Source organism: Mus caroli, unplaced genomic scaffold (genome assembly GCF_978045245.1).
Source record: "Mus caroli unplaced genomic scaffold, Mus_caroli_1 scaffold_2, whole genome shotgun sequence".
Taxonomy (NCBI): Eukaryota; Metazoa; Chordata; class Mammalia; order Rodentia; family Muridae; genus Mus; species Mus caroli.
In genome coordinates this window covers 136,042,149-136,060,440 of record NW_028227257.1, presented here as the reverse complement: position 1 = coordinate 136,060,440, position 18,292 = coordinate 136,042,149, and the positions used below count along the sequence as shown (strand labels likewise).

Sequence of the window (18,292 nt, the reverse complement as noted above, 5' to 3'; positions counted from 1 at the left end):
TAGGGGCACAGAAGTAAACCAGCCAGAGTTAGCATAGGTATAATAGATGGTTAGAGGAGAACTATATGTACAAAGTATATGTCTTTCGGATAAAATGTCATAATGAAACCTATTCAATTAAGATATGACAATGTCTAAAAAGTATACTATAGATAAAGGGGACAGTCAGTGTTCCTTCCCTCTCTGTCATCCTTCTTATCTCAACTCTCCTTCTCTGAGAAGGTATTGAAATCTCTCATTGCAATTAGAGTTTTGTCTATTTTCAAAACTATCATTCATTTTGTCTTTTTTTAACTTATATGTAAAAACATGAACAGAGCACTTAACTAATGTAGTAACATAGTATTTTAATACAAGTATCATGTACTGTTTTATTAGTTACGTTTCCAGTCACTGTGACCAAATGCATGACAGAAAGCAACTTCAGTAAGGAAGGGTTAATTTGGATTCCCAATCCTTACAACAGGCCAGCATGGCACAGCCTAAGAAGAGCTGCACTGAGTCCATGATGCTGAACAGGAATCAAGAAACAGAGCATCAGCAGGACTCTGCTGGCATTCCCCCACTCCATTTCTACGTACTCTGGGTCGCCATCACAGTGCTTGATGTCGCCCTTGTTCAGGATGAGTCTTCCTTCCTCAGTTAAATCTGTGTTGAAATATCTAAAAGTATGCCTGGGTAGTACTGTTAATCTTTCTTCATCGAACAAACTTGGTGATGAAAATTATCTTTCATGATCATAAAGTTTCTTGTGGGAGATTTTGGGGATCTTGCTTGGGGCAACAACTGTACAGCATAAGCAGTCCCTCAGCCTCCGATCTAGCTCTACCTGGCCTCCCTGCCCTACCCCTCTTCTGCTTCTGTCCACCCTACCCAGCAGTTCTGCCTGTCCTCTTTATCAAAAGCCACATTCTTTTCTCACACAAAAAACTACTAGCATAGTGGGAAAGGTTCCCCGGCTTAAACACTTCATGAGCGAAAATTTTCATATCCTTAAAAACCAGAGACAGAATTTAATAGCTTAAAAACTGGTTATTCTTGTGTCTAAGATGCTTACTATATAATCATGTGTGAGAATCTGAGTTTTTACAGGCAATATATGATTTTCATGTATAAACCAGCTTCCTTTCTAAATCCCTCAAGTTAGTGCTAACAAGAACATACATGTAAATCAAAGTTTCTGCCTTTCTTACAGCTGGTTCACTATGGAAGCAGCAGATGGCTCTGGTTCCTGGAACCAAGATGCACACTACTGCTTCTAAAATACCCTTTCTCCAACAACCTATATCTGCTTCAGCTCCATTCATATCACCCAGGTAATCCTCCTCACAACTGACCAATACAATCCTACAGTGAGGAATCCAGAAGAGTAAGAGCACCAGATATGGGAGCCACTATCAGACAGTTTTTCATTACCTATCAATCAGGAAAAGTGTAATGATCACAATATACTGGATACATAGACAAAATTGTCAAATAAAAAAAAAAAAAAAGAAAACAAAAGGCTAAATAAGAGACGTCCAAAATATTCAAGATTATCTGTTTCCTCCTAAAATGTAATCAGTACTTTCTTCTCAAATTTTTCTATATTTTATAAAGTTCTTTCTTTCTATCAAGTCCACAGAGAAATTCTAGAAGACATGGATCAGGAGAGAATAACCTGATAGTACTTTAGGAGCAAAGTAGAGCCCCATTACCTGTAGTGCTCACTGCTGGGAATATTCTGTGAGAAGTATAAGGCTGCTGTCCGTGCTCTCCAGTGCCATTTCTTTGCAGGAAGAGTGTACAACACACAGTCATCTAATTCTTCTTGGAGCAGCTCTACCAGCTGTCGATGGGAGCCTCCATAAAATGCCTCGATGATGACAATACTCATTGGCCTGTTCAAACCTTCAGGCTGAAAAAAATAAATAAATTTTGTTATATATGTGTATATATAAACATATATGTTTATTTAATTCTGTTTCCTGTGGTCCTAAGATTATTTCAACCATAACTCTTAGTTTGATGTCCTACCTAGAAGGACAAAATTCTTTCCAAAAAGAGAAGAGATCCTTACTGGTTAGTTCAGTGCTGAACAAGACACAGTGATCTTTGATCTTATTTGATCTGCAACTTCGTTAAATTGTCTTTGAACTGGTCACCTAATTTACTTATTTTTACATTTTTAAGATAGGATCTCATAACATAGAAATGTCCAGCCTTGAAATCATGATGCCCCAGACTTAGCCTCATTTTTAAGGTTGTTTCCTGTTCATTGACTCTCCGGTTATCACTTCTCCCAATAAATCCATATGTAATACAAAGTACATTTGCATCTAAAAGTCAAGTTTCTAGCATTAAAACATTAGGACATGGGGCTGGAGAGATGGCTCAGTGGTTAAGAGCACTGATTGCTCTTCCAGAGGTCCTGAGTTCAATTCCCAGCAACTGCATGGTGGCTCACAACCATCTGTAATGGGGATTCGATGTCCTCTTCTGGTGTGTCTGAAGACAGCAACAGTATACTCATATACATAAAATAAATAAATCTTTAAAATGAAATAAAAACATTAGGACATTATTTCTTGAGCCACAGTATACATCTTTGATTAATTAATCCCCTACTGTCTAATTTCAATATCCTACCCTATTTGGGAAGACCAAAAATTTGTGTTAAAGGCATTACATTTGTGATTCAGGAAAGTTTCTACTGCTTTTATTAAGCCATTGGGAGAATAAACTAATAATGGTAGAGTTCTTAAGCTATGGTAAAATTCCATCAAAAAGAGTGGTTATAAAGCAATTTTTCATTTTTAATAATAGTTAATATACACAATAAAATAAAAATATGTATAAATATTGAAACTACATACATTTGAAATTATATGTATTTTCCTGCAATAAAGGGGGAACATCAATCTGTACATGAATGTTGTATTGTTAGAAAAATATTCCAGGTTTCTGAATTTTCTTTTATGAAGTAAATAATACTCATTAAATAATATATAGCTTTTTAAAATAATGTTACATAAATTCTTAGTCTTAATGACTCAATGATTTTATTACTGATAAAATTGCCTGATTGTGCTCAAAGGAAGGCCTACATAACTTATCCTTCAAAGCAGGAGTATCATGTTCCTCAAACTGATAGCTAAACTTGTGTGTGTGTGTGTGTGTGTGTGTGTGTGTGTGTGTGTGTGTGTGTGTGTAACTTCCAATGAGGAAGTGAAGAGAGCAAAATGCGGTGTGTGAGTGTCTATGTGTGCGCACCATGTATGCATGTACATATATATGGGAGTGGAGGACAGAGGAGGAGGAGATATTAATTCACTTACATGCAAAGGAAGATTAAGTATTTAAGAGAAAGAGACAAGTTTGACTCTGTTTACTTTCCAGCTGTATGATATTGGTAAGTTACCTTATGTTACTTAGAGGCATGTTATAAAGATAAAATTAGATTACATGATGAAGAGCAGCTTATCAAAGAACTAGCTCTTTAGCCCACTAGCAAGAATGCGCAGCACTGCATATACCTGAGTTTTAAATTCAGTAATTCAATCAAAGCCTTCTAGAAAGGACAGAAAGGAAAAGTGAATGTGCAGGTAAATTTGAAATCCAATCCATTTCTCATCAGTAGTTGGTATTTCAAATAGAAATTCCAGAACCCTGCAGTTTGGAGGTAAGAAGGAAGCTAGAGCTTAGCTGTTCAGATTTTGGGGTTCCCCTTCCTGCTTTTACAACCCAACATTCAGTATGTTCTCACACATACTTAATACTTGGAAGTGATTAATTCTGCAAGTGATGTTGATAAAAGCAACCTGAAAATATCTGAAAGAGCAAAGAAAAGAGTTTATAATATTGTATTGAAGGTTTCAAGCAATACAGGTTAAAAACAGTTTAAAAATATCTTCTTTTGTAGGTCTAAATCATTTTGCCACTTTCTACAATTAATCAAAAGCATGCTGTTTATTTATTTTACAAATGTTTCGTATTTGAATCCCACAGTTTGAATCCCACAGGTTTGTCAGTAAGCCATCAGTCATCCTAGACATAGCTCCTGTAGATGCTGCTGTATACTCAAACCCAGAACAAATCTAAAAACAAAGCACTGGGAGGTCAAAAATAGAAAAAAAAAAAGAAAAAAAGACTATAGCCATAGTAATTTCTGCAGGTTTGAAGCAGCATTTATTTGAACATTTTTTCTAGTGGCCAATGGGTGTGCCTACATTTGGGATATTTTTCTAGGGAAAATAGCTATGTCCTACCATCTCTGAAAACTATACTTAGTGGCTTTGATTCATGGAATTTGTTCTGCTTGTTTTATGGAAACAGACATATCCTGGCAGCACCAACACTACTTCTACTGGAACTTTTGTGGCAAGAAGAAAATGTATTCTTCCCTGTACTCTTCTTGAAGAACAACCTGGAACAAAGATGATTTCCATCAGATACAAACGAAATAGGGAAACGGACTTTTAAATAAAAGATTCAAACCAAATGTCACTAAAGCACATTAAGGAATGGTTTAAATATTTTCAGTGTGCTTGGTTTTGTTTTAGAAAACACTGCTTTAAATAAACATGAAGCTCAAACCATATACTTTGCTGTTATAACACAATTTGCAAAATATAAAGGCAATGCACTTTTGTCCATTTTATTCGTAGCCAGAGAAACCTACAGGTGGTCACCCTCATATAATGGAGGTTCACCAGCAGGCAGCCCATATAGGCATTTTCTGACCGCTAGCAGGGACTAGTAAGGAGACAGTAGTAGAAAGTAGCAGTAAAAATAAATAGGCCTCTGACTTTCAAATTCTAATTCTAAATCAAGGAGAGGGCTTCCTTGACAGAAGACAGTTAAAATGATGAGTCTGTCAAAAGATGTTGTTGAGCCTATATAAGTGTGTATTTGAAGTCAGGAAGCAGAGAGATGAATGCGGTGCGTGGCTTGCTTTTGCTTTTTCCTTTATATTCAATTCAAGTCTATGATCTCAGCCTACAGGATGGTGCCATACACAGTCAGTAGTGAGTCTTCCCTCACTTAAACCTCTCTGGAAAGACCACATAGACACAGTCAGCAGTGTTCCATGATGATTATATATCTAGTTCAGTTGACTCTAAAGATTACCCCCCATTAATTTGACACCCCAACTTTAAATCACAACATTCTACCCCAACATCTAAAGTATGACTTTAATCTCATAATTCAAAATACATTTAGTCTATCTCTAAAGATCTCGTGAGTTATACAATTTTAGTGCTATTCAAAATTGGAAGTATTTTTGAGATTCAAGGCAATCTCTTAAACATCACTCATGCCCACGCATGCACACACACACAAACACACACATTACTTGATGCTAATGTAAAATGACACAGAATAAACATTCACATTCTTAAAAGGAGAAATGAGAGGACAAGAAAATAAAGGCTGTAGCAGTGCAAGCTGTAAACCATCAGAGCAAACACCAAATCCTGTAGGTACTACCTAGCCATCGTCAGAGACTAGTGGAAGACTCACGGAGGCTCTGCCAGCACTGAGAAGCCCCACTACCTGCATCACATAAAGACTCTTGATCAGACTGCATTCTGTGTAGCCTTCCTTCCATAAGTGAATGTGCCATGCCCCAGGCTCTCTAACATCTTGGGGTTTCTGTGGTCACTTGAGTTTCACTTCCATAGCTTCATTCTTTATGGACTCAATGCAGGGAGTCTGACTGCCAAACACTGCCTGTCCTCAGTGGCTTTGGGAAACTTTGATTCAAGCTTCTGTGACTCCTTTACTTTCCATCTACCAGGTCAGAAAAACCAGTATCAGACAGAGAGCACTGCCAAGTTCTCCTGTCAGCTGGATATGGTTCCACTGGACTAGAGATGCAGTGCCCTCTAGAATAAGTCTGGGAAAGTATTTTCCTAGGCAGTTGATGGCCCACAGGAAAGCCCTGATGTAGCTTTTCAGCTCAGCTGTTCTTCAGATAAATTTGCATTGTCAAGGGCTTGCAGACCAGAGGGACACTGCCTTCAGGGCACATTTCCTATTGTCTCCAAGTACAGCTGGCCAATTCTCTTTAGTGGTGTTAATTTCTTTAACAATCACAGCTACTTTCTCCACACCTTCCCTGTCTACAACTCTGGACTTTTTTTACAACCATTTCCTTCCTTCCATTTTTTTTACAACCTTTACCCTAACTTTCTGCTCTCCCTGCAGTTCTCTCTCACTGCAGGCCTGGCTAAGAGTAATAAATGGTAACCATGACATGGCGAGAATGCTATCTACTGTCTTGACATTTCCCCTGCCTAACAAATTAGTGCACTGTTTTGAAATCCAGCTACCCAATTTCTCAGAACTTGTGAAGACTAAAACCAGTTTCCTGCAGGACTGTAACACTAAAGCCTCAAGGCAGTTCCCAGGAAGTCCTTGTTTCTGACTGAAGCCCATAAGCTAAGCCTCCATAGTCTGCATTTCTGTCTGGATACTCTGGTCTTCCAAATTCTATCCAGAATGGTTCAGGTCTGCTTACAATAGTATATGAGAACCCAAACTCTCCCACATTCTCTGGACCTCTTAGCACATGGTCAAGCCCATCACAACAACAAACCAAGTCTTAGGTGGCAGTTTTCTCTAGCCGTTATGAAGCAGGGTTTACTTTGGTTTGTAGATGTAAAAGAGGAGAGATGGCATGATGGTGGAGTGTGAAAACACTACTCCCAGTCAGGGACCAGAGAGAGGTGAACAGCATAGCTCAGTATCATGATGGGGACATCATGATGTGTGTATTTCTTCTTAACTTCAAACCAAAACAAACACTTCTTTCCTTAAATCTGGCAGCAGCTATAAGAAAATTCCTGATACATTTACATTGGAGAATGGACACCAGACAATGACTATATAGCTTCTCCATATGACACTCAGAATATTAAATGACATAAGAAAACAATGCAGGCCATTCTTTGCCCCCCTAAAAGAATGTATAAAGTATTTCAGATTAAATGTTTCTCAACTTTTAGAGTTTTCTGCTTAAATTTAAGTAAGCTTTTATTAAAGAAAATTCATTTATTCAATATTTTATTCTCCAGTGACAACAGTGAGGAAAATCTACTATACTATTAAAGCTTTATGAACATTTAATTCATTACCAATAATATGATTTCACGAAAATGGCTAAATGTTGAACGTAAATTTTACACGTAAAATGAGCCAAAGCAATACAACAAAAATTTTATCGCATAAATGCTATTTCTAAAAACCACCAAAGAACTAACAAATGTATTTAAAGATGAGCAGAAATTAGCCAGGCTTGGTGGTGCATGCCTTTAGTCCCAGCACTCTCAGGAGGCAGAGGCAGGTGGATTTCTGAGTTCAGTCTGGTCTACAAAGTGAGTTCCAGGACAGCCAGGGCTATACAGAGAAACCCTGTCTTGTAAAACCAAAAAAAAAAAAAAAAAAAAAAAAAAGAATGAGCAGAAATTGCCCTGAAATTGAAAAGGAAGATGCAAAGTGAGAGCTGCAAAACCATTTCATTGAGTTCTCTTGGACAATGTGGAAAGCACCAGCTCAACCTCAATCTAAACCTCAATCTAATAATACATCAACAACAGAGAGCACAGGGAGCTTGAATCCAGTGCTATGAATATTTTAAATTTTTTATTAAAAGTTTTTGCCACTGCACCTGCATCTATTTTAAGCTTGACCCAATTTCTTTCTTCCCTGAGCCATGATTATTTTCAAGGTGAACTACATTTTTTGTCTCCTCTAGCAGTTACAGCTGTTGTAGCTGTAAAAATTGTAACAGTAAGGAGTAGAAATCTGCACATGAGATTCATTCCCTGAATGAATAAATGTATTAAGTTATTTTTTAAAAACTAAAACACATAAGCAACTATAATTAGTAGTCATATATGGTACAAATACAACTATCAATAATACTCAAAAGTTTTCCAAGCAAATACCCAGAAATAATTTTAGAATCAAAGCAATTGCTGTATTAAGATATTCCACAGACACCTAGTTGTAGGAAGGTAGTTTAAATAGTTTTAATCAAACATATATGAGAAATTGATTCCACAACTAATCTATACATGGTTTGCCATAAAACTCATTCAATTGCTGAAAATTTATTTTCTATTTGCCTATATACAATATCTGGATAGTTTTACCTTGTAGAGAAAACACTCATTGATCTCAGGTTTATGTTACAGAAGATGTAGTTTGAGTAGACTGTCCCTAAAAGTTCAGAGGTTTACCAGGAGTTTCTTTTACTGAGCCTTTCTCTTCCTCACTTGATTTTCCACTGAAGATTCAATCACACTCAGGGTCTACTTTAAAAACAACCTGTAATTCAGCAGAGAAAACAGGGCAGTGCTGAGAAAAGTTACTATTAACTCCCAGCCCACTCAGTGATTTTAACAATTCATCAGGGAAACCCCGGTTGTTAAAATATACCTGTAATCTCATTAAACAGTAAAAAGTAAGAAAAAGATTTCTGCATTGAAACATGCCAGAAATGATTCCACTAACAAAACAAAACACACTAAGGCTGAACATGAATAATAGATTATGCTAAAAAATGTGATGTATTTAATTGATGTACAAGCGGAAGGGGCAGGTGGAGGGGTGGGAACAGAAAGGAAGACCAAAGTATGGACAATTGGCCCCTTCTTAGAATTGGGAACAAAACACCCATGGAAGGAGTTACAGAGACAAAGTTTGGAGCTGAGACGAAAGGATGGACCATCCAGAGACTGCCCCACCCAGGGATCCATCCCATAATCAGCTTCCAAACTCTGACACCATTGCATATGCCAGCAAGATTTTGCTGAAAGGACCCTGATATAGCTGTGTCTTGTGAGGCTATGCCAGTACCTGGCAAACACTGAAATAGATGTTCACAGTCAGCTATTGGATGGATCACAGGGCCCCCAATGGAGGAGCTAGAGAAAGTACCCAAGGAGCTAAAGGGATCTGCAACCCTATAGGTGGAACAACATGATGAACTAACCAGTACTCCCAGAGCTCCTGTCTCTAGCTGCATATGTAGCAGAAGATGGCCTAGTTGGCCATCATGGAGAAGAGAGGCCCCTTGGTCTTGCAAACTTTATATGCCCCAGTACAGGGGAACACCAGGGCCAAGAAGTGAGAGTGGGTGGGTAGGGGAGTGGGTGGGGGACGGTATAAGGGACTTTTGGGATAGCATTTGAAATGTAAATGAAGAAAATACCTAATAAAAAATTGGGGAAAAAAAAAAGAAAAGAAAGGTTAACAAACTTCACTAAAAAGTTGTTTTAAATCCACCTATGAATCTACCCTCTAGATCCTTCCTTTTGATCCTTCTTCTTCATACTAGCCCCTCCCATTTCAATGTAAATTCTGAAGATTGAAATGGAATATACATAAACTATAAAATTACTTAGCAATCTAAAAATTACAAGCACTAAAAATAGCCTATGTAAAATTATAGAAAGTTTAGATAATAGGAATAAATCCATTTCCTTGGCATTAGTTTAAATTGCAAATAATGTCTAACAAGAAATTTTATTGCACTATTTTCTTATGCTACATACACACCAATATCACTAATATATACCAATGTAATTTATGTACTTAAATAAATATTACTTGATACAAAGTTAAAAAGATAATGCTATATAATATTTTATATCCTGACTATTCTATCACAGTTCATATTTCTTCAAATCTGACTTTATTTCCTGTCTAAGGATATGAATTGAAATCATTAAGAAGGAACACTGAGTAATTTTTTTTGTTACCTTGACACACCTGAGAAAAGAATTTTAACTAAAGATCTGAACATATCTGTGGAGCATTTTCTGGATTGCTAATTGATGTAGCCAGGCCCAGCTCACTAAGGGCAGTACCATTCACAGGCAGATGAGCCTGGGTTGTGCAAGAGAAGCAGCTGTGCAAGCCTGAGGAAGCAAGCCAGGAAGCATCACTGATCAGTGGTCTCTCCTTTGAGCTCTGCCTGGGTTTCCCTTGGTGATGGACCAAATAAGCCCTTTATTCTCCCAAGTTACTTTCAGTCAGTGTTTTATCACAGCAACAGAAAGCAGTATAGAACAAAAATCTTACATGCCTTGCTGTTTGTGAGACAGTTTAAATCTATTTTTATTTTGTTTTTCCAATTATGCATTGCAACGATCTCTTAAGTGCATAGTTTTGCAAAGTAACAATTTTATATTCACATGATTTTAATTATCTCTGACAAATATGTTTATTCTTTCTTGATTTGAGATTTAACATTATACTTAAAAACACCATTCCCTTGTTTCATGATTTGAATTAATGAAAAGCCTTGATTATAAGTTTCAAATACAAACATATACCCTGTAACAAACAAATAATTAAATATGTACATATACAAATTTTATTTACTTAAATTCTTATAATGTTATATTCTATTTTAAATAGCACATTATAATTGTGATTTTTTTTTTTTTTTGATGAGAGGTTCCATGGTTTAATTTCACTGATTCTCTTTCAACTGTTTGCTGCTATTAGTTTCTCGAAATTCAAACTATAAGGGTGTGAAGATCCGTAGCTCACTGGGCAGGCAGCTTAGGCAAGTGGCAAGTGCAAGGTTCTATAAGAGATCCTGGCACAAGAGATAAGTAAATAGCAATACAGATAGTCACCCACCTACCACTTGTCTCCGCAGGCATGCACATCTATCCAAACGAGCAAATGGATAAATACAGACAAATGAACTACAATGCGTGCAGGCACGCACGTGCGCACATACATATACATACATACATACATACATACATACACACACACACACACACACACACACTGTATTAATAATGAATTAAATATTTTTAATTCAATCTGATGACATTTTTAAGTAGGATATTTATGAATCATGAGAAAGTTTTACACCATCAAACTGCTTGCAGAACTAGCCTATTATACAGCGATGTTCCCACCACATGGTTCTCCATAAACCATAAATTATCTTTCAAATTTACAAATTTGAAATCGAAGTTATCAAATAAGGATAAATTCCAGCACTCTGTACATAGCAGCTTCCTTTTAGGGTGCACTCCACTCTCTTCATACAGCTCCATTTGATCCCTCTGCAAACCCTTCCCATACTGCATCACAACAGTAGCAACTGCCCATGCCCACATAACTATTTGTTTCTCTTCTCTTAGTTCTCACAATTATATTTCTTCTGTCTGCCTTCTCTTTTACACAGGAACTTTTACAAAAACTTTTGCTCAAGAATCAATATTTCTACAAAGCCTCTCACCTCTCTTAAAGACAATTTCCACTCCATTCTGTATGCTCAAGAGTATAGTATACATTTTCAGTATAATGTCATGTCTTGCTTCTCTGTAAGGCTAGGGATTCCCTGAGGATGGAGACCACGCCATTACTTTGCTGGGATGCACCTTAGTATTTGACACAAAAGTGGATATTACCAGAATTTTATAGGACTGAAAACTCAAGGAGTCAAAGAAAGCTCCTATCTTCTGCTTTCACAGCAGTACTTCTTTTACTTATCAATTCTAACGAACATGCACTGGCTGAGCAGGACTTGCCACTAGTCATCCCCGTTACTCGTGAAGCTTAATTGTTCTTAAGTAGCAAGTACATTAGAACACAGCTCTTTTCAAATAAGATCATGTTTTATTACTGTTCACAAAAACCAGAACTTATGGGGAAATGGCAACAGGTATACTGATTTTTTTCTTCATCTTTTCTTCTTCTTCTTCAAGTCAACAGGTATACTGATTTTTAACCCACTGCTACAAAAGTGAGTGAAGAAATGGAAGACATGGTTATCGATAAGCAGTTGAATTCTAAGCTAATGTAAGCCTCGGGGTCTAAGACAATATCTGTAAATTGACATGAATTTAACAACACCTGAAGATTTTCATTGTTTGATTTATTATCATTCCACTTTAATTCTGGAAGCAGAACTAGGATAAGAAGCCAATTCCCTTACCATCAACCTCCAGATACCATTCCACATTTAATAATTAGACTTTTATTTAATGGGGAAGTAAAAAGGCATTTTTAAATACTTTCTGCTATTATTCATTTTATGAATGTTTGACAAGATGAATAATATAGATGCTTTCTCAAGATGGCATTTCTCCAAAAGATTCCACCTCTTTCAAACAGACAATAAGTTAGTCCACATGTGAGAAAATAAGGGAATCTGACCGAAGCAGATATGGATAGTCAAATAGAAAAATCAACATGTATCACAGAACCATGAATGCACAACATAAAACACTGCTTGATCTTTTATAAAAGAAGGAATAATATTGGCATGACAGAGTAAACAAACGAGCATAGACTTAAATCTGCATGTTGAGCTTGTATATAATCTGTCCCATTATATTTCACTATAGACAAATAACAGGACCTTAATGAAAGGTGTATTAAAAAAATTTTTTTAGACTTTGGAGCTTCAGGATTATATATAAATGTTTAATAGCTTCTATTGATATACTCACATAGCAATACATGTTATATAAGTTTACAGAATGATAGTATCACTATCAAATAATAAATGCCTTTGTCACATTTAATATTTAACAATGCCTCCCAATGGTTTGTAAATCTGGAACACCATCGGTATAGGATACAGAAAACTGAACACCATACATCTAGGGTGGCAAAAATTAAATTTTTGCTCTGATCTTCTCTATGTCTTTTATGAGTTGTACATAATTATCACTCTCCATCTTTAATGCTCCAGAGATCTATACAAATATGTTCTCTATAAAATAAATATGTCATAGGAACACTAGAATTACAAATATAAGTTCATATGACAGGACAGGAAACAGGCCCAAGACAATAGATTGACCATACAGCTATGTTCACAACAGCTCTGGATATTACTCGTGTCATGATCAAAGTACATCCTCTCAACAATACATAACGTTTGTACCTAGTGTAATGTATAAGACACATCTGTGTGAATAATTATACACAGTCAATATTATTCACTAGATAGTAAATGCTATGAGGAAACAAAAGAGGTCTGCTTTTCTTAGCACTGTACATGCTTGCACTCAACAAACAGAATGTTTGTCAGACATGAAACACTTTGTTTTGACATTTTCTTCACAACTGATACAAGACCACAGTTATCAACCTCAAATAAATACTTCTTATTATAGTAACCATTACTCAGAGAAAAACTTAATACACAAAAAATCTATCCTCATATAAGCAGCATCTAAGTGTATTTAAAATGTCATACTTCAATCCAAAGATAAAAATTTCATTCAAAGGACAGAGGAGAGATTTTAAAACTATGTCTCATGGGCTAGAGAGATGGCTCAGTGGTTAAGAGCACCGATTGCTCTTCCAAAGGTCCTGAGTTCAAATCCCAGCAACAACATGGGGGGAAAAATAAACAATGTATCTTGCCACTGGAAAATGTCTTCCTTAATATCACTCTGTAACCCAAGGACAGTCAAGACTGTGTTATATAATGGATTCCTAATATATTCAAACATTCCATCTCTCACAGGAAACCCCTTAAGGCAGCTAGCTGGTAAGTAGCTCAAAATAGCTTCAGGAAGTCCCTAAAACTGACCAGATTCACTAGGTTCCCCTTTCCTCAAGAATAAATAAACAGAAGAGATCACTGAGAGTCACTCTTAGACAAGATAATATATAAAGAAGACTTTCAAACAAGACAAAGAAAACCCTGAGACCAGACCAGCTGCCTGGAAGAAGCAGAAATGCAGATAAGCTGCCTAGAAGTAGTTTAGACCAAGTGAGTCACTTGTAAAAGCACCCATCAACTCACTGAGTTTCCTGCAGTGCTATGCAGTATGCTCCATGTTCCACACTTTTGTGAGCTGTTAGCCATGCTTGTGTGGGATTTGGTGTTACAGCTGTGTTTGAGTCATTTTTGCTATAACCACTCATCCATATTCCTGTAAATAACACCACTAAAATCATTGGTTCACCAAGTTGGACTTTGATGGTATCCATGGTTTTGTTTGTTGTGGACTCCCTATCTGAGGTGTATAAATGTGTCTGTTACATATCCCAGGAAAGGTCTTGTCATACAACAGGTTACCTGGGAGTAATCAGTTGGTCTAATTACTAAACTACCATTTATTTTTATTGGACATAATCATTATTTTTATACAGGTTAGGTGTATTATCTATCTTACCTGATACTGGTATCTCAAACCTGAACTCTGACTCTGAGAAGGATAAATTGAAATATGAACACCAAAAGAGTTTTGATAAAATGACTAACATACTTCTATTCATATTGGTACAAATCAGTCTTAATTTTTAAAAATTAATCTGTATTAACTAAATAAAAAGCTTTTGAGACATCACTCTTTCCAAGAGGAGAGAGCATATTACATTCTATCAGTCTGAAACATAAATAGCCATTGTTATTCTAATGCAGAATCCTTTTGTTTGAAGTGCAGTAACCTGAGCATACAGAGGCAACATTCCATAGGGAAGCTTAAAGAGATGTCATGGAGTCTGAAGTTCTGGGCATACTCACTTCCAATGAAAAGTAAAGCAGAAACCATATTACAATCATCCAACTTATCCAAGTGGAAGAGCAAATTGGGAAAGAAAAGAAAAAGAAAAAAAAAAAAACCTACCATCTCAGGAATCAAGGGCATATCAGATGAACATATGACAAAGGAGAAATTTCTACAAAGGATTAACAGGTTAGAACTAGAGACATATACTTAAACCCATTAACAGTTAAAAAAAACTTTAATGTTTCAATATTCATTTTGCTTCACTGGAAATCACTATTCCAAACAGATTAAATCATATATGAGAAAGTATGAGGTGATGCTAATATTAGTTTCCTCTAAGAACTAAATCAATAAAATTATGCTTTTAAAATAGTAATATTCCAGTGGATGGAAGCACGGGATCCCTGTGGTTGAACTGGGGAAAAGCTGGAAGAAGCTGAGGAGGAAGATGGCTGCATTGGAAGATCAGCAGTCTAAACTCACTTGGACCCCTGAGATCTCTCAGATACTGAACCACCAACCAGGCAGCACACAGCAGCTGGTCTGAAGCCCTCAACACATATACAGCAGAGGACTGCATGTTCTGGACTTAGTGAGAAAAGATGTACCTATTCCTTGAGAGACTTGACGCCCCAGGGAGTGGGGAGGTCTGAGGAATGGGGGGGGGGGGAGGCATCCTCTTGAAGATGGGAGGCATTGGGGATATGGAATGGAGAGTGGTCAGAGGGCAGACCAGAAGGGGGATGAAGTCTGGACTGTAAAAAAGGATTGAAAATAGAAATAAATATAAAAAAATATAATAATACTCCTCTATTCCAAAATTCCAATCAATAAGCTACATAAGTAGAAGTGGAAAAGTACACTTTCTTCTGCTCACCTGTACAGTAGCACTGTTCTCTATTCATTATATTTTCATAGTATTCTGATTTATAAGTAGATTAGTACAGCTATTAAAAGATTAGGAAGCCAACATCACGTGCCAGAAATGAAGGCACCTTTAATCCCAGCACTCAGCAGGCAGTTTGGTAATCTCTGAGTTCAAAACCACTTGGTCTAGAGGGCTACACAGAGAAACCTCCCCCCACAAAAGAAAGAAAGAAAGAAAGAAAGAAAGAAAGAAAGAAAGAAAGAAAGAAAGAAAGAAAGAAAGAAAGAAAGAAAGAAAGAAAGCAGGAGAGGGAAGGAGAAGGGAGAGAGGGAGGAAGGAAGAAAGAGAAGAAAAGGAAGGAAGAAAGAGAAAAAAGGAGGAAGGAAGGAAAAGTAGGAGGAGGAAAAGGAAGAAGGAGGGAGAAAAGGAAGAAGGGAGAGGAGAGGAAGGAAGAGGAGAGGAAATCAATGTCAGGAAAACAATGTATCATGTAGAAGACTTCAATTCTAAATTGAAAACAAAACAAGCATTTCAGAATGCAGTTTAAGCTCCAGAATTAAGTACATTTACAACTAGTACATGCAGTAATGAAAGCTGAATCACTACTTTAAATATCACAAGAGGCATACTATTAGTATTCACTAATATAAAAAAAAATAAGTCTATTAAAAACAGTATAGAAAAATAAACTCCGAGAGGAGAGGTGTCTGCCTGGCCTGAGCATCTGTCAGAGACATCTTGGTTCCCAGAGCCTGCCAAGACTAGTCTGCACAGGTGAGAGTGTGGACTACAGAAGCTAACAGCTTCTGAGACAGGCGGGAGCCACTGAGCTTCTGTGGCAGACCCCATTTCGGGCTCCAGACATCCCGGTAGCTTCCCTGCCAGAGGAGAGGTGTCCAACCGACCCGGGGGGGGGGGGGGCATTGCTGGAACATCTGCTGGAGACATATCTTGGTTCCCGGATTCTGCCAAGACTAGTCTGCACAGGTGAGAGTGTGGACAACAGAAGCTAACAGCTTCTGGGACAGGACCTGATTCAGGCCTTCATCTTCTGGGAGGAGGCAAGTCCAAACAACAGATATCTGTGCACCTTCTCTGCAAGAGGAGAGCTTGCCTGCAGAGAGTGCTCTAACCACTGAAACAAAGGAGAGAGCCAGTCTCCCAGGTCTGTAGTAGATGCTAACAGAATCACAAAAGGAACAATCTCTAACCAGAGACAACTATAACAACTGACTCCAGAGATTACCAGATGGCAAAAGGCAAACGTTAAGAATCTTACTAACAAAAACCAAGACCACTCACAATCATCAAAACACAACACTCCCACCTCAGCCAGTCCTGGCTACCCCAACACACCCAAAAAGCTAGACCCGGATTTAAAGGCATATCTCATGATGATGGTAGAGTACATCAAGAAGGACTTCAATAACTCACTTAAAGAAATATAGGAGAACACAGCTAAAGAGTTGCAACTCCTTAAAGAAAAGCAGGAAAACACATCAAAACAGGTGATGGAAATGAACAAAACCATACTAGACCTAAAAGGGAAGTAGACACAATAAAGAAAACCTAAAGTGAGGCAACGCTGGAGATAAAAACCCTAGAAAAGAAATCTGGAACCATAGATGCGAGCATCAGCAACAGAATACAAGAGATGGAAGAGAGAATCTCAGGTAGATTCCATACAGAACATCAGCACAACAATCAAAGAAAATGCAAAAAAAAGTTTTTGTTAGTAAGATTCTTAACGTTTGCCTTTTGCCATCTGGTAATCTCTGGAGTCAGTTGTTATAGTTGTCTCTGGTTAGAGATTGTTCCTTTTGTGATTCTGTTAGCATCTACTACAGACCTGGGAGACTGGCTCTCTCCTTTGTTTCAGTGGTTAGAGCACTCTCTGCAGGCAAGCTCTCCTCTTGCAGAGAAGGTGCACAGATATCTGTTGTTTGGACTTGCCTCCTCGCAGAAGATGAAGGCCTGAATCAGGTCCTGTCCCAGAAGCTGTTAGCTTTCCTAACTCAAAACATCCAGGAAATCCAGGACACAATGAGAAGACCAAACCTACGGATAATAGGAGTAGATGAGAATGAAGATTTTCAACTTAAAGGACCAGAAAATATCTTCAACAAAATTATAGAAGAAAACTTCCCAAACCTAAAGAAAGAGATGCCCATGAACATACAAGAAGCCTACAGAACTCCAAATAGGCTGGACCAGAAAAGAAATTCCTCCCGACACATAATAGTCAGAACAACAAATGCACTAAATAAATATAGAATATTAAAAGCAGTAAGGGAAAAAGGTCAAATAACATATAAAGGCAAGCCTATTAGAATTACTCCAGACTTTTCACCAGAGACTATGAAGCCAGATGATCATGGACAGATGTTATACAGACACTAAGAGAACACAAATGGCAGCCCTGGCTACTATACCCAGCCAAATTCTCAATTACCATAGAAGGAGAAACCAAAGTATTCCACGACAAAACCAAATTCACACATTATCTTTCTACGAATCCAACCCTTCAAAGGATAATAAAAGAAAAAAAAAAAAAAAAAACCAACAATAAAAGGACAGAAACCATGTCCTACAAAAAGCAAGAAAGTAATCCTTTAACAAACCTTAAAAAAGACATCCACAAGAACAGAATGCCAACTTTAACAACAAAAATAATAGGAAACAACAGTTATTTTTCCTTAATATCTCTTTGTATCAATGGACTCAATTCCCCAATAAAAAGACATAGACTAACAGACTGACTACACAAACAGGACCCAACATGCTGTTTCTTACAGGAAACCCATCTCAGGGAAAAAGACAGACACTACCTCAGAATGAAAGACTGGAAAACAATTTTCCAAGCAAATGGTCTGAAGAAACAAGCTGAAGTAGCCATTCTAATATCTAATAAAATTGCCTTCCAACCCAAAGTCAT

The 18,292-nt window shown here is 37.3% G+C and overlaps 1 protein-coding gene across 13 annotated transcripts in view; it reads right to left on the bottom strand.

Moving 5' to 3' along the window:
* Qtman (queuosine-tRNA mannosyltransferase) overlaps positions 1 to 18,292 on the bottom strand; it is a 384,758-nt gene that overhangs the window by 259,256 nt on the left and 107,210 nt on the right. For 7 of the 13 annotated variants that reach the window (XM_029469981.2, XM_085834939.1, XM_085834941.1 and 4 more), the window contains one exon: positions 1,698 to 1,897. In XM_029469981.2, the coding sequence (XP_029325841.1) occupies positions 1,698 to 1,876 (179 nt within the window). In that variant the 5' untranslated portion in view covers positions 1,877 to 1,897. Of the gene's footprint in view, positions 1 to 1,697; positions 1,898 to 3,515; positions 3,650 to 3,751; positions 3,811 to 4,247; positions 4,406 to 8,138; positions 8,314 to 18,292 lie in introns of those variants that run through there. The other 6 variants (XM_085834933.1, XM_029469959.2, XM_085834935.1 and 3 more) reach the window with 4 other exon arrangements.